Below are 18,617 nucleotides of genomic sequence, written 5' to 3' on the forward strand. Positions count from 1 at the left end.
TTCTGTTATTCTATTGTTTCTGTTGCTCTCTTTATATCTATATATATAGTCACAATGATGATGAATAAATAGAGACTTTTACTCCTGAAATATAAAGGTTCAACATTTGGTATCAGAGCTTTATTATTTTCTTTCTCATCTTGTAGCCGCAGTTAAAGATGACAAGTGAGGGCAGTTTTGTTCAGCCAGCAATTCCTCGATTTGTAAGGCACTGCAATAATTGGAGCATGGTGATGGAAAATTTCCTTCGCTCCAAGGAATATTGGCAAGTAGTTGAAACTGGTTTTTCTGCTGCAACAAATGATACTGATCTCTCGGATGAACAACAGAAGGCTATAGCAGATCAAAGATTGAAAGATTTGCGAGCTAAGAATTACCTCTTTCAAGCAATTGATCGTTCAATTCTTGAGACTATCTTGGATAAAGAAACTTCAAAGGGAATCTGGGATTCTATGAAAAAAAACATTTCAAGGAAATGCAAGGGTCAAACGTGCGCAGCTGCAGGCTTTTTGCAAGGATTTTGAAATCCTCCACATGAAGGACGGTAAGACCGTCTCTGATTACTTTACACACACTCTCACTATCACTAATAAACTGAGGTTTCTTGGTGAAATATTGAATGATGTCACTGTTATTGAAAAGATCCTGCGTTCTATGACTTCAAAAATTGATTATGTTGTTTGCTCCATTAAGGAGTCCAAAGACTTGGACACCATGTCCATTGATGAACTACAAAGTAGTCTGTTGGTTCATGAGCAGCGCATGCACAGTCATGCTTTGGAAGAGCAAGCATTGAAGATTACTCATAAAAACAATGGTAGCAAATTCGGTCGTAGCAGCAACACTTTTCGTGGAAGGGGACGTGGTCGTGGGAGGCAAGGCTTTGACAAATCCCTTGTTGAATGTTTTTATTGTCATGACCTTGGTCATTTCCAGTATCAATGTCCAAAGCAGAGCAAAGAAAGGGAATCACAATCACAAGCTTATTATGTTGAAACCAATGAACCGTTGTTACTCATGGCATATGTTGATTGACACGATCAAAAGATTGATGTCTTCTCCCAAGTGCAGGAGTGTCGAAGTAATAAATAACCCGGTAAGACCGGGGTCGAACCACAGGGAGGTTAATTGTATAAATTATAGATAACAATAATACAACAACAACAATAACAACAATAATAATAATAGTGAAGAAGAAGAGGAAGAAGTTGATGAGAACTTTGAGATGGAAGATTAACGTAAGGATTAAACAATGATAACAACAAATGTCAAGGTTAGAGGATCCACTAATGGTATTTCAAACAAGTATAGTATAAACTCTTATTATTCAATTGGAAACCACACACAAAGGAGGTTCCAATCAGATTATAAATTGTTAACATGATTACATTAGTTATCTTATTCGAATAATGCTAATACTTGTAAATGTTGTCAGGCATTCATGATTATAACTTATGTTAACAACAAATCAAGTTCCTTTCATAGCTCAGGTGTCGGTTATACCATACAGTATGGGCTATGAAAGTGCCAAGTATTTGTTGTACCAAGTGTTATACAACATAAATCTAGATTAACCATTTAACAAGCAAAGTATTAAAAGTGAATAAGATAACAAATATAAAGCATGTTAGTATCCAATATTAAGGTCCATATTAAGTTTATATTATACTTATTCTTACACCATTAGTGTACCCTTTTCACCTTGACATAATTAACTTAGCAACACATAATGAAGGAAAGAAACATAAAGAAACAAGGAAAGGAAATGAAAAGCATAAGCAAGAAATTAATATAAGCAAAACTTAAGCATTACAAAATATAAAGAGAGAAAGCAAGAGCATGATCTTGATCTGAACACCAAGATGCCTAAATACATGGCAAATGCCTCCTTTTATAGGCCAAAATTCGGAACTATTGATTTGTTGACTAATTGATGAGTGGGTGGCCAAATCTTGACTTGGTGACAATCCTTATCTTCTTGTCTGCCAAAAACGTCATTGATGACGTCATAATTTGAACAAACTTAAATCATGAAAGTTCTAGAGAATTGTCTCATCTTTCCAGGGTAAAAATTTGAGATCATTTGGACTTCTAGAACTTGAGATATGGGCTGAACACTAAACAGTGTCTGGGCTGCAGGACAGATTCGGACTTCTTTGTTGTTGCTGCAATTTGGACTTGAAAACGGCCTTTTTAAATCTTGGGCTCCACATGAAAGTTGTAGGGCTATGTCTTATCTTTCCATCCATATAAAATGGACCTAAATCCAAGATCGGCAGCTCCAGATATCACCCGATTACCGAACATTGTTCAAGTTTGGACTACACCAATCATCTTTTTTCTAAGTTTGCCCATCTCTTTGTCCTTTCAATTGCAGTACTTCAACTCATCAATCAATTCTTTCATTTATGTGATAGGCCTGCATTTAAGATGAACATTTACCATAAATTAAAGGTATCTTATATTATTAGATATGTTATTATAAAACATGCTTTAGTTAAGGAGTTATTGATACTTCAAGTGCAAAATGATGATATAAAACCTTGATAAAAATGCACTTTTAAGTACTAATCATTGATAATACAGAGAAGATGGAATTAAAAGAATCTTTTTTCAGAACCTGACTCTCTTAAAGTAGATGAATACACAGAACCTGATCCTGTTGAAATGGATGAATGCACAATGGAGTTACTTCTAATGGCTCATGTTGAGAAAGCACCTGATGAGACATCATGGTTTCTAGATTCGGGATGCAGTAATCACATGTCCGGACACAAAGATTTTTTTTCAAAACTGGATGAGAGCTTTCACAAGTCAGTCAAACTCGGTGACAACTCCAATATTGATGTAATGGGAAAGGGCCGTATTCATCTTCAAATCAATAATATTCCACAAGTCATTTCAGAGGTATTTTATATTCCTGATTTGAAAAACAATCTATTAAGCATTGGCCAATTGCAGGAAAAAGTTTTGGCCATTCTATTTCAATATAATAAGTGTAAAGTGTATCATCCTGAGAGAGGGCTCAATATCGAAACAACTATGACTCTTAATAGGGTTTATTCTTCTTAGCAAGATCCAACTTCATGATTAGAACTGTTTTCTAACTCCAACACAGAATTTGGATTATCTCTAGCATTGTTGGTATGGTCACTTGAGTTTTGGTGGTCTACAAACTCTACAACAAAAGCAGTGGTTCATGGGTTGCAACAGCTGAAATATTCCAGTCTACTATGCGAAGACTGTGTACTGGGCAAACAACACAGAAACTCATTTCCACGAGAAAGTATGTGGCGAGCATCACAACCACTTCAACTTCTCAATACGGACATATGTGGACCAATTTCTCCTATCTCCAACAGTCACCAATGATATCTTTTAACCTTTATTGATGACTTTAGCAGGAAACTTTAGGTCCTTTTCTTGATAGACAAGTCAGCTGCCTTCAAACGGTTTCAACTCTTCAAAATAAAGATTGAGAAAGAAATCGGCACTAGTATCAGGGGATTGCGTACTGACAGAGGCGGGGAATTCACATCAAATGAATTTTTTGAGTTTTGTGCAACCAATGGTATCTATTGTCAACTTACTGCAACCTACACTCCCCAGCAAAATGGCGTGGCAGAGAGGAAAAATCGCACAATTATGAACATGGTTCGCAGCCTGCTCACCAGTAGGCAGGTTCCTAAAACCTTCTGGCCCGAGGCTGTCAACTGGGTAGTACATATTCTTAACAGAAGTCCCACACTTGCAGTACACATTAAGACACTAGAGGAGGCATGTAGTGGCACTAAACCATATGTTGCTCATTTTCGAGTATTTGGGTGTGTCTCTTATGCTCATGTCCCAGATAACAAACGTACAAAGTTGGATAGTAAAAGCTTGAAATGTGTTCTGCTGGGAATTAACAAGGAGTCTAAGGCTTATCGCTTATATGATCCCCTTTCTTAAAAAATAATCATCAGTCGTGATGTTATATTTAAAGAAGAGGATAGTTGGCCCTTGAGTGCTGCGGCCATTCATGCATCTCTTGAGTGTATGAGATATAGATGAAGACAACAACACTAATAGTGTCCAAAATGAAACTATAAACAACAATAATTTGGGTGGGACTGGTCATGTCGAAGATCATACCAGTGGATCCACTAATATTGATCATCATGTTGGCATTCCAGAGGGAGATTTAGAGCACCATCAAACAATTAATGCACATACAACTGCTGAGACTGATCACCTTCCCAGCTCTGTTGAGAGGCGTTCTCGACAACCACCAGTATGGCTATGGGACTATGACAGTGGGGAAGGTTTCTCTAATGAGGATCATCAAGGTAGTTTTGCTCTATTTATTGATGCAGATCCTTTATCATATGAAGATGCAGCTCGCAGTTACAAATGGAGATGTGCAATGGAGACTGAAATTGCAACCATTAAGAAAAACAATACATGGACCTCACAGATCTTCCTCATGGTGCAACAATAGTTGGTGTGAAATGGATATATAAAATTAAGCTAAATGAACATGGAGAAGTCGATAAATACAAAGCTCGTCTTGTTGCCAAAGGATACACGCAACACATGGGGTGGATTACATGAAGGTATTTGCTCCTGTGGTTCGCATGGACACTATACGGCTGGTGCTTGCTCTAGCTGCTCAAAAAGGGTGGTCTCTGTTCCAGTTAGATGTCAAGTCTGCTTTTCTTCATGGTGAGTTGAATGAGGAGGTGTATGCTGAACAACCTTTTGATTATATAGTCAAAGGAGAAGAAAAGAAAGTGTATCACTTATGAAGAGCTTTATACGGTTTGAAACAAGCTCCACGGGCATAGTACAACCACATTGAAGCCTATTTCCTGAAGGAAGGATTTGAGAAATGTCCTTATGAACATACTTTGTTCATCAAGAAATCTGCACATGGTACCTCTTTATTACTTGTGTGTCTTTATATAGATGATCTCATCTTTACTGGAAATGATGAAACATTGTTCAGCTTTTTCAAACATTCCATGATGAAGGAATTTGATATGACGGTCTGGGCAAAATGCTGTATTTTCTTGGTTTAGAAGTGCTACAACGAGCTGATGGTATTTTCATTTGCCAAAGGAAATACGCTTAGGAGGTGTTGGAACGCTTTAATATGGTTGGGTGCAATGTTGTATATAATCTTGTAGTTCCAGGATTTAAGCTAGTTACAGACTCTGCTGGCATGGCAATCAACAGCACCCAGTACATGCAAATGGTAGGCACTCTGATGTATTTGACATCCACCAGACCTGACATTATGTTTGTTGTAAATTTGCTTAGTAGATATTTGGCACATCTTACAGAACTCCACCTTCAAGTTGTTAAGAGAGTACTCCGTTATATCAAGGGGACACTTTCATATGGCATCTTTTATAAACAAAGTGGCAATACAGAGCTTCTTGCCTACACCAACAATGATTATGCAGGAGATTTAGAGGATAGGAAAAGTACATCGGGTTTCTTATTTGTGCTAAGTTCTAGAGCTGTATCTTGGTCTTCAAAGAAGCAAGCTGTCGTCACACTCTCCACTACTGAAGCTGAGTTCATTGTTGCTGCTTCCTGTGCCTGTCAGGCTGTGTGGTTGAGAAGAATGTTGGAAAACCTTGATCATGCCTCAGCTGAAACTACGATAATATACTGTGATAATAGTTCTACTATTAAACTCTCTAAAAATCCGATCATGCATGGTAGAAGCAAACATATTGATGTTCGTTTCCACTTCCTTCATGATTTAACTCGGGATGGAGTAGTAACACTACTGCACTGTCGCTCTCAAGAACAATTAGCTGATATCATGACCAAACCATTGCCACGAGTTGTTTTTGAGAAGCTGCGTATGTTGATGGGTGTCTGTGAAGATCCATAAGTAAACTGAATACAATATCTTCAGTTTAAGAGAGGGAATGTTGCTAAAGCTTAGGTGGTGACTCAGCATTTCTGTTTTCTATTCTGTTAGTCTGTTAATAACGGTTCCTAGAAATCAGGGATTAAACTACTCCTTCCATATTTTGTTATTCTGTTATTTCTGTTGCTCTCTGTATGGCTATATATATAGTCACAATGATGATGAATAAATATAGACTTTTGCTCCTGAAATACAAAGGTTCAACAGAAGCCATTTCCAAAATCCCATGTAAGAATTTCTCAACACTTCACCATGAAGTGTGAGAAATTTTGTGATGCTATAGTTTTAACTAATAATATTCTATTAGTTACCTAATATAATTTATTTTATAAAAATAAATAGATACAAGTAGAAAAGAGAAAAATTAGTTGAGATATTCTTATTATTTTTTATAGGTAATGAATTTTACTCCTTCTCACACTTGTGTGTCTCTTCTTTCAAAGTGGATCACATTATGTAACTAATAAGACGCCAATAGTTACAGCTTGAGCATCATAAAATTTTCCATGAAATGTTAATGTATATATCTTGTAGCCAATCAATTGGTTACACGTGATATTGATTTTGTTTATGTAAATATATTTAATTTTTAATAAATAATTTATTTATCTTTAATATTCATTTAATATTTAATTAATGAATTTAATGTTTGATTAATGAATTTAGAGTAAAGATAAAGTTCTTGAGACAAAAATATTTTGCAAAAGAAATTATAAAGATGTTATAATTATGAGATTCCTATTGCATCAAAGCATTGTTCCTAAATATTCTTGGCCAATACTCTATTAAGACCAAACATTAATTAGAGTTGTTGAGACTGATACATAATATATTCTATCATTTATGACAGAAAACAATTTTTCTCATAAGCTAAGGTACGAGGGATATGAGATTCCTATTGCATCAAAGCATTGTTCCTAAATATTCTTGGCCAATACTCTATTAAGACCGAACATTAATTAGAGCTGTTGAAACTGATACATAATATATTCTATCATTTATGACAGAAAACAATTTTTCTCATAAGCTAAGGTACGAGGGATACCCGGAACTAATATGTAGGTGCCTGTCCAATGATATGTACACTAAATTAACCCACACGAGAATTCCATATGGAGAGGTTACCTGTGTCTATAGAAAGACTCACCTGACAGTTATGTAACTGATCGTTAGAATTGAAATCACTAAGTTAACTTATATAAATAATTTTATGCTTTAATTCTGCTACATGTTGTCCTAATCAAGGGTAGCAAATGAACATATATTGAGTATAACATAAACCATATGAAGGTATTTGAGTAATCAAAAGAGAATTCATGACCTTAGGTGAATTAGAGAAAATATTTTATATGTTCTCAAATAATATTGATTGTAAATCATTGTGCAAGATGAAATGAGATTTCAAAAGAATCAATGACTATGATATTGAGAACAAACATGGTTTGACAAAGTAGACACACTCTATGCTATAATGTCTAAACCATAATATTATTGATGAATGAATAATAATTATATTAAGAAAGTAATCACTGAAAAGTTAAGTCAAACCACTTTTGACTTTCTTAGTATTTGGGGAATCATGACAGGTTACTAGACATTGTACTTGATCTTCAATATAAATCAATCAATTATTGAATTGATAATAAATCAATTTATATAATCCTATTTTATTTAGGATTACAATTTATATTTGAACCAACTTATTAGAAAACTTAATGGGTCACACACATAAGAGCCATTGGTCAAAAATTAAAATGGGATGATTAATCAAGTGTAATTTACATAACACATGAAAAACACAAAAGAAAAGAGTTAGTACTTAAAGATATAATAATCTTTCTCACTTAAAAGGGTTTACGAGATTTTGCACTAGTGGTTCGTGTGGATTATCGTTAGAAGATGGACATTTGGATGACTTATGGTTTGCGATAACCCAACTTTGAAGCAATTATTCAAAGTCAAAAAGAACATCTGATCTGTAGGTAATCTTTGTATAAACTCTAAACAACCTTAGATTTATCTAACTAGATCCTTGAAACTCCTGAGAAAAATTAAATTTATCATTTTCACTATGTATATATGCTTCAGAAAACCTAAAAAGTGGTATCAAAGCCATCGTTAAACAATTAGAGTTGTTGATTGCATGTTTTAATTAACATTGACGTTAATTACGCATTAAATTTATGTGCAAAATTATTTTCCCCAAAAATTATTTTTTTCTCTCATGTTTTTTTTTTTTTTTAAATGACACCTATTTTGGCCATATTTGGCTAGATTTTTTGAATCTACAGATTTAGCCAGAGATTTTCTTCAAAAACTTTTGGGTGGCTTGCTATAATTATCAACGACGACACTAACATCGTTAAGTGTAATTACAATTTTATCTCTATACCTTATATCTAATTACACTAGGGTTTTGGGGTCTAAAATTACCATTTTACCCTTATATCTTATATGTAATTATAAGTTAATGTATTTAGGCAGAATTACGATTCTATCCTCCACACATATAAAATGTTGATTTTATATCTTAAAATTGAAACCCAAATTAAACTAATAATTAATTTTTCTTAATTGGATTTGGATTGAATTAAAGTGTTTAATTCATTGTTTTTTTTTGTGTTATTCTAATTAGATTAGGATTTAGTTAAATTTTTTAATTAAAATATTTTAGAAAAATAGTTTTTCCTAAATAAAGAGAGTTTTTAAATCAAAAAAATTATATTTAATTGTTCCTAAAATAGTTTAGGATGTTAATAAAAAATTTATATGGTTAATTTTCTTATTAAAATTTGAAAAATTGTTTTTCAAGAAAATATATCAAATAAAATTTATTAAGTTGGGGAAATTATCAAATTGGATTTGATTTAATATTTCTAAATGTTATAAATATAATTTTAAAAATTGCACGTATAGTCAATAATTATAATTGATGCATGCAATATATTTATTTATGCATATTAATGTGTTATTATACATGATTGATGATTATGGACATTTAAAGACCAATGTGATGTGTTTTTTTATGGTTAAATGGTTGTAATATTAATTAGGACCTACGTGTCCTGTTTTTTTTCTATTTTTCTTCTGTGGTTGTAAAATTCTTTTCTCATTTAATTCCCCTTAAATGTAACTCTATGTTTTTTATTCAATTATGTAAATGTTTATTCAATTATAGTAATTTAGATAGGAAAAATTATTTTTTTAATCCAAAACAAAGAAAGAATGGTGAAAAAGACTATAATTATGGTGCTTGTAAAGGACTTATGAAAATTTATAGCAACTACCTACGTTTTGACCATCTTAAATGGCTTAAAAAAATTAGTTTAGTTATGTCCATAATAATCCAACTAGAATCACATGATATGAGTGTATGTTTATATATAATTGTTATGTATGATCATTAATACCATGGAATGAGACTTAATTAAAACAATAAACCTCTCATTAATTTATTAAGTGTATATTGAGAACATGATTTGTTTCCTTCCAATTTATATGCATAAAACCAGAGTTCTATTCATGGATAACTTGTTAAGCTACTCAATATTACCATTAATCAAATATGTTTAATGCTATAAAACTGGATCCTTCTTAACTAATTTATATGAAGGATGGGTTACTTATAATCATATATATAAGATTAGAGGCAGTTAGACGAGATATATATGATATGTTTAGACAAAGAATTGTCATCTAATTAATCTATGAGTCACATAATGATGTGATTGATAAGCTAAAACCAACAATATAAAGAACCAACAATAAAAAAAAAGATTAAATAAGATTAAAAGAGGGGTATGCCCATTAGGCTACACTCTCTTATTAAAGTTAGGATATACCTACTACAATAATGCAACCTTTTGTTTCCGAGTTTTATTATCTATTTCCTCTCTTTTTTAGCTCCAAATCCCTGGTTTATATGCCCTTCTTCTTTTATCTTTTCTCTTCCAAACTTTGCACACTATTTTTTTGGTTTTTTCTCTCAATCCACTCAATAATTTCTCTCTCGATTTTCTTTGTGGTTTCTCTTCTGGACCTTTCTTTCCTTCTCAGAAACACTCTCCTTTATAAGCAAAGAAAAACCAGGAGCTTACAAAACCATGATGGTTTTGCAAAAGGTAGGTGGTTATAAAAGATTCTTCTTCTCTCTTTCTTCTATAACCTTTCCCCTAAAGTTGCGGTCTGAATTATTTTGTCACTTTGTGAGTTGAATCCTAATAAGAGAAAGCAACCTTGAAGTTAGCTCATTTATGGGTGATTCTCTGTTTTAGTCATAGTTGACTAGGTAAGGCACTTTGGAGGAACCATTGTGAAGTTTTGGGTGTCAATACATCATTCATAGACCTGAATCATGTAGGTAGGGAGTAAATATATCATTGGAATCAAACTACACTTGATTTGAAGATCTGTAGCTCTACATTTATTGATTGGAAGATTGGTTCCCAATCAGCTTGCATCTGTCAATATAGGGGAGACTAACTGGAAACAAGATGTTGCCAAGTTCTTTGAGCCAAATGAGGTGTAAACGTTTGATGAGAATGTTTGATTTTTGTAAATGAAGTGTTTCTCAATATATTGGTGCCGATTAGAGCTCTTAAGGTGTAAACGTTTGATGAGAATGTTTGATCTTTGTAAATGAAGTGTTTCTCAATCTATTGGTCCTGATTAGAGCTCTTGAGGTGATTAGAGATGCTACATTCATTTGTCTAAAGGTGACCTCACTATTAGCCATCTAGGTTGATGAAGAAGAAGAAAAATGATCGAACAACGTGTCACTCTTTCTTTTCATTAAAGTCTAAGTGACATGTCGTCTATGCTAAACCCTAAAAATTAGGGTTTTTAATTGGGGGTTTTGAGATTTTTCAATCTAGTCCCTGAATTTTTAATTTCAGTGTATGCATCCTCAATTAGCCCAAAAAATTATTAATTCTTGCAATTGCATCCTTGGAAACATTGATTAGAATCCTTTAATTTTCGTGCCTTTTACAAATTAGTCCTTAGTTTCTAGATTATGAAATTTAACCCTTATTAATCATCAAACTTTTAATTTGTCTCAAATTGACCCCCCGATTTGATCACTTTTAATCCCTAAATTCTCGCGCCTTTTTCATCATGGTCTTTGATTTTAGGATTCTTTAATTTGGCCTTTAATTAACCTTCAAAACATCAAATTTGTTTCAATTAATCCCATGATTGCACAAATTTAGGCTTTTTTAAAGTTCAATTACGTCTCTAGTCTTCCAATTTTTATGAATTAATCTGAATTAGACCTTCAAACTTAATTGTTTTTCAATTGAGTCCTTAATTGAATAAACAAAATTCATTAGAAGTTTAATTAAGTCCTTGAACATAATTAATTCTTTTAATTATGGCCAAATTGGCTTTCAAACTTAATTTTTTCTTCAATTAAGTCTTTAATTAAGTTAATTAAACTCACTAGAAATTTAATTAAGCCTTTAAACTTAATTAATTCTTTCAATTTTGGTCAAGTTGGATTTCAACCTTAAACTTCATTTCAAATAAGTCCTTCTTCAGTCTAATTTGTTAACAATATCTTCATCTGAATGTTCATATAATGTTTTGCCCTATTTGTAACTCAAAAGCTCATCTATTTATGATTTGAAAATATTTTTTTGAATTTTTAATTGGATTTTCAAATAATAATAAAATAGAAAAGGAAAATATATTTTTTTATAAAAGAATTTTAAGGAACCCAAAATTAGGTTATGATAATATTTAATAAGATCGAGTTTTTCTAATCCCTAAAGAGTTGCGGGGACAATAAACCTGGAAAATGATTAACACGTGTATAGTTAAAAATGACTAGTTAAAAATGACAAAGAATAGCCCAAACTTTGTGTTATTGGATTTTATTTGGGTTTATTATTGAACTTAATTTATGTTATTCTTTTGGACATGGTTGTGATTAAGATTTTGCTATTTATATCTACTTTTCTAACAATATAAAAAGATGATGAATTAATAAAAGTTTCAGAGTTGCAGATTTTTTCTCTCTTCTTCAGCTTCTTCCCCGGCTTTTCTCTCTTCTTTTGTTTTCTCCACTTCTCAAATCTCTCTCCCGCATCATATCTCTTAAACAGAAAAGCTAAAATTGCACCTCTTGTAATAACATAGAAGAACGTTCACTTTGTATGCACACTAAATGCTAATAAAGCAGATTGATAAATAATAGAAACAGTAACCTCACCGTAATCTCCCCTTGATTATAGCTCTTTCATGAATTTCCTTGATGAAGTTTAATTCAAACATGGAATCAATATTTTTTTTTTTTAAAGAACTCAATGGTAAGGAATGACTGCATTGCACAGCCTTTTAAAATGGTAAAACTCTCCTTTTCTTGAACGTAAACCAAAACAATTAACAAGGGATTGATGCAGTGACCGAGCAAGGCCTTGCTGCATGACTTAAGTAATTTGTTTCTCATTCAGATAATTAATCCACTGCACGGGTGACAACCAAAATTGCTGGTCCTAATACAAAGCAAGATTCATCAAAGAAACTCCCACATTCAATGCAAAACTAAACTCATAAATCACAGAGAAAAAGGGTGAGAAATAAGTTTATATAATCCAGAAGTTGAAATGAGAGTCTATACTGGCAATAACCCCAAGAGTGTTTTTTTTTCCTCACCAGAAGATGAATGCCTCAAATCTGAAGCACTGTCCACATTCTAATATCCTCACCATTGTTAAAATATGTCATAAAGTAAATAGGTAATCTAAGAATCCATCACTACACTTCTCAGCTTAAACACTCTCAAAATATAAGCATCTCTTTAAAATAATTACTAAAATATAAAATCTAGAACCAAACTGAACATGTAATATTACGTATTCAAACACATGTATTAGCCAAGGACGAATTTAGGGGGTGCCCCTGGATTTGTCCCTGATATAAACTCGATGTCTCTAGATACACCACTAAAAACAGAGAAAGCAGCTGAAGAACTGAAAACAGCAACTTCATCTAAAATCTCATATATCTAAAATTGCAAGCCAAATACATCAGACTTTCTCAAACCAGAATCACTGTCCATAAAACTAATGATTCCATTTGTATAGAAGTGACAAAGTAAACAAGGAAACTAAGAGAATATCTCCATCAGTTCTCTTACCCCAGCATGGGTAATCAAGTATCCTTTATCAATAACTTTTTGACTTCTAAACACACTTGACTTGGTAGCATCTATGCAAAATAATTCTTAGAATTGAGAATCTAAGATAAATCAAATCAAGTACATACAAGCACCTTGTCTAACACATGTATGAACACTATATGTATACAGAGAAACAATATAGAAAGCAGAATGAAAACAAATCTGAAACAAAGTAATTTCACCGTAGCTTTATGACAAATGTCATGATAAATTTTAAATATTTTAGATGCAATCTATTTTCCCTCAAGGAACTCTTCGTATTAGCTCAGCAACATAGGAATATGTAGACTTAAGGGTGGAGTTTAGATTGTGTCCAAGGACAGGAGTTAAATGGGACAGCATCCAAACACTACCAGAGATAACAACCTTTTGAAATACCTAATGTTGTTTTTAGGTCTACCAAAATGTTAACAAGAGTATGAGACGGCAACACATAAAGCCTTTTCCGTATTACTAAACAGGGCCTTATAGTAAGTGATAAAGTTTCTTTCAAATTGTTTCTGATTCAGATAATTTATTCCAAAATAACATGGCCAAGATTGTTTCTTCTAAGAAGCAGTAAGGTGCATCAAGAAAAAGTCATGAAATGCACGACAAAACTGAACTCCACTGTCCTTGCTTAGAAGTTAAGTAGTATAAAAAATACTCAGGATGATGTAAATAAATACCTTCATTCATTTCATGATCAACAGCAGCAACAGAATTGATAGGCATTTAGAAAAATGGTTGCAACAAATATACACATGACGCACTCGTGGATTTATACACAAGCAGTATATTGCCTCATGATAAAAATACATACAACATTGCTGATGGCTACAGCAACCAGTGGCAGTGCTGACTCACTAGGAATTCAAGAAACAGGCACACACAAAGCGCACTGACAGATTACCAGACCCGCTATTTCAGCATTGTAGTTGAAGCAGCCTGCAAGTGGAAGAGCAGCAGTTTCATCACCACTGCATATCATCTTAGGCCATCAATCAACACCTCCAATTCTCTCCTCCCAAACCTCCTTCCATCAGAATCAGCTTCTTTACACCTCGCCACAAAGTAAAAAATCAGCCAAGCCACCATAAAGTAAACCTCAAAAGCTGACTGCAAAAGAATGGCGAAAAACTTCCCAAAAACCCGAGCAAAAACCCATCTTGCAGCTGACCCACAAAGTATTTCTTCATAACATTTAAGCTGTACTGCCTGATGAAACATAGTGGATATCAAATAACAACCTTCTTTCAAAATCTCTCTCCCAGTCCTCCTTGTATCCACAACAGTAACCCAAGCATCCACAGCAAATATAAACCCCACAACCACATCCACCAACATCCAAGTAACAAAAAACCCCGAAATCTCCTTGTCAAACCCATTAATCCATGGAAACATAACAGAAAAGGGCATCAATTTCAACCTCACGAAAAGCTTAAAAAACGAATACTGATCTTCAATTTCACCAAAAAACCACAAACCCACCAACTGAGTCAAAGCATCCCTCACAGCCCACCTCATCAAAATAAACCCAGCTAATCTCTTACTCCCTAATCTAGACCCATTCCAAACAACACCAATAAAGGAACCATACCTTCCTAACAAATCATTAACAACAACAATAAAAACAACCCCCAAAATCCACGAATATATTGCTGTAAATCCCAAAATAACCCAACCATAAGCAGCAGATAGAAAACTTACAAGAAAAAACAAGGCAGCTGTGTCGCGTCTCCCCAATTCCAATCCCTTCACTAAAAATTGCAAATCCAAAATCTTATCCTCCCCTTCTTTTCCACTCTCATTATTATTAAAATCCTCGCTGCTGCTTTCAATCTCGTTATTATTGTTTTTACTATCAAGAAATGAATGATTTTCTTCCGCAGCCTTGAACTGAATGCCGGACCTGACAATTTCTGGGACTTTAATCCCATTATCGATGACGAGATCGGAGAAACCAAATTTGGGGTCGAAGTTGTGGAGAATCACGAAACTGCCATTGGGAGGGAACTTTGGGAAGAGGGAGGAATCAGCTTCGTCATCAGCAGAAAAGAAATCATCATCTAGGGTACCAACACGGGTGAGGTGCAGGAATGGGCGGCGACGGCGAGGGAGGCGAGTGTGAATGCGGTGGTGGGGGTGGGAGGGGTGGGGTTGGCCGGCAAGGTCGAGACGGGAAAGGAGGGATTTGAGAGAAGGGTCGCGGTCGATGAAAGAAGTGAGGACGTGGGTCCCATTTTCGATGAATGTACGGAAAGAGAAGAGCAATAAAGACAAGAAAATTAAGGTGAAGAGATTGGATGAGAAGATTGTGGCTGTCTGTTTGATTAGCTGTGAAGCTGTCCGGAGATTGGTGATGCTCAGACGAGACGACTGATCGGTCATTTCGATTGGAAAATAGTGGCAATTTTGGGTTTGATTTTAGGTTTTCAGATATTTTTTCGTTTAAGAAAGACGGGGAGGGAGGGCATCATTTTCACGCGATGCAAATGGAAGTGGTGACTAAACGCTGCTTCTTTTTTCTTTTTTTCTTGCTATTTTCTGTTTTTTTATTATTATTAACGTTGGTGTCCGGGTCAACTTCTGTACATTTCGACTAATTTCACGTACCCTGAAATTAACAACTATATAAACCTATAGTGTTCCTAAGGTTTGTGAGAACGAGTAACTTCTAGAGAGCAAACCTAGAACCTGACCTAGAAGTGATCATTTTCAGTTGTGTTCGGTTTTTATTAAAAAAAAATAATCAAACCGAATTTTAAAAAAAAAAAACCAAAACCGAACCGAAACCGGTTCAAACCGACCGGTTTTGGTTCTGTTCGTTTCGGTTTTTAGGATAAAAACCAGTTCAAAGCGGTTTAGCTCGGTTTTTTCAGTTTTGGCTCTGTTTTTGCTCGGTTTGGCTCGGTTTTTTTTTGATTCCGGTTCGGTTCGGTTTTTTCGGTTTCAGGCTTATAAAACCGAAACTGAACCGGTCGATTTTTTTCAAAATTTTAATCAGTTTTTTTCACGGTTCAGTTTTTCGGTTATTTTTTTTTTCCAGTTTTCTCGGTTTAATCGGTTTTTCGATATTTTTACTCACCCCTAACATGATCAGTTGAGCTACACTTACCAAGTTTTTTTCTTTATTATTTGCTATTTTCTCTTCATTACTAGTAGTGTTATTTTTAAAAGTTATATAAAATATACTGAACTTTATATATTTATAATATATAAACATTAAAAAAATCAATAAAATATTTTAATTATTTATAAGATTATCATTATATTCTATTTAATAATTAAAAAATAAAATAATAAAAATATCACTGTATAAAAAATAGTAATCCAGTAATTATAGCATATCTACAAACACTTTATATGCTACTTTAACTTTATAAGATCCCGACCCTCAAATCGCAATCCCTTTCTGTCCAGCTTAGCAAAATCATCCTTATCATTGTTGGTAATGAGGTCTTGACTTCCAATTACTTTAGTCTCGTAAACAAGCTCCAACTAGCAATTCAAAATATACAAATTGCTCTAAATTGAATCTAAATCCAATTTCTCCACAATTGTACCTTTTAACCCTAATTTTTTTATATTAATGTAGATATTCAGCCAACTTATATGTATCTTGATTAATCCCATAAATTCTAAAATTAATAATTATATAAATCTTTAATAATCATGAAAGAACTCGAATTCATAACTAATAGAAAATAAATTCAAGACCCGAGTAAATTTTAACACTTGAGTGAGGTAGATGCTCTCATGAGTGAATTGATAACAAGATCAACATCTCTTTTTGTCTTTCTCTGTAACCCGTCATTGACCTCAATCACCATATTTTAATAAACATTCCTGATGAAAGAAGATTTAAAAGAAGAAATAAAGCATTGTTTTTCAAATTAGAGTTTTTTTTTTTTTTTTTAAAGATGACAAGTATACGTTGACTGGGCCAATGGTGAAACATCTCCTTTGCTTATAAAACGAAGTTCACTTCAATAAAATCAAAGTGGCATTTCTTCAAACTCCTCAAGCCCGTGATCTTTATGCAACCACTTCAAATTATACCTTGATTTCTCCGACAACACATCCTCGATTCTAACATCTTAGGTTTGTATGGTGGCAAAGGGGCGGAGATTGAGGCAAAAGGAAATGAATCATAATTTTTATAAATTTATTCAATCGAGTTTTTTGATGGATTTTTTTAGATCTAGAGTTATAATTTTCTGTATAAATTACATTCTACTTTTTAATTTCTAAATTATATTTACAATCAAATCACACTTGATTAATTATCCCAATTTAGTTCTTAACCAATAGTTGTTAATGTGTGTGACCCATTAGATACCTAATAAGTTAACACAAATATAAATCTTAATCCTAAACAAACTAGGATTAAATAACTTAAATAAATTTAATTTATTATCACTTCAATAATTGATTGATCTACATTTGAAGATCAAGTGCATCGTCTATCAACGTTATGATCCACTAAATATTAAAAAGTGATAAGTTGTTTAACTGAATCTTGCAGTAAGTAGTTTCACAGTATAATTATTATCTCTTCATAAAAAATATTTTGATTTAGATATTATAGCATGGAGTGTGTCTGCTCTATCAAATCATGTTTGTTCTCAACACTATAGTCATTAATTCTTTGAATAAAATTTGAAACTCTTTTCAAATCTCATTCCACCTTACGCAAGGATTTCACAATCAATACTATTTTAGAGCATGTGAAGCATTTTATATAATTAACCTAGGGTGATGAATCATCTCTTGATCATTCAGATACCTTCATATAGTTTATATTAAATCTAATATATGTCTGTTTATTACCCTTAATTAGGACAATATATAGTCAGGATCAAAACATAATATTTTTTATATAAAATAACTTAATGATCTCATCTTTAAGTATCACTTACACAACTATCTTGTGAATCTTTTCATATATATGAGTGATCTTTTCTTATGGAATCCTCATGCAGGCCAGTTCAGTGTACATGTCATGTGACAAACACCTACATATTAGTTTCAAACATCCCTTATACCTCAGTGTACATGTCATGTTTTTACATGAATAAAGTTAGTGTCACATGTAGCTAATTGATTGGCTACAAGGTATAAACACTAACATCAACTAAATTATGAAATGTGTTGTTTGGATTTAATATTTGATTGAAATTTTTAATTTTATTAGATTATTGAATTAGATAATTGGATATTGTACCGGACACTAATATCAAAGAACTAGTTTAATTGTAAAGTTTAAGTGGTTAGGTGCTTAAAATAGTTTTTAATTTCACTAGATTATTGAGTTAGATAGTTGGAGATTGTATATATGAAACACTAATGTCAAGTGCAAGTTTGAATGTAATTCATTTTTTGTTTGAATAACTTTACAATGCTAGGATTGATATAGTTAGACAAGGTTTAATAGGACGGATGAAAGGAGGGAGGGATGCAAAGGTGTAAAAATGTTTCATTAGCTTCATACCACATTTTTTACCGATATTTACCTGTTCTCAGCGCCAT

The 18,617-nt window shown here is 33.1% G+C and overlaps 1 protein-coding gene across 1 annotated transcript; it reads right to left on the reverse strand.

The window, feature by feature from the left end:
- Positions 1-13,758: 13,758 nt before the first annotated feature.
- LOC18100178 (uncharacterized) lies at positions 13,759-15,590 on the reverse strand. Its single transcript, XM_006381377.3, has one exon. It carries the CDS (start codon positions 15,474-15,476, stop codon positions 14,073-14,075), a length of 1,404 nt encoding a protein of 467 aa, XP_006381439.1. The 5' UTR covers positions 15,477-15,590; the 3' UTR covers positions 13,759-14,072.
- Positions 15,591-18,617: the final 3,027 nt, after the last annotated feature.

The sequence above is a fragment of the Populus trichocarpa genome, chromosome 6, assembly GCF_000002775.5.
Source record: "Populus trichocarpa isolate Nisqually-1 chromosome 6, P.trichocarpa_v4.1, whole genome shotgun sequence".
Lineage (NCBI taxonomy): Eukaryota > Viridiplantae > Streptophyta > Magnoliopsida > Malpighiales > Salicaceae > Populus > Populus trichocarpa.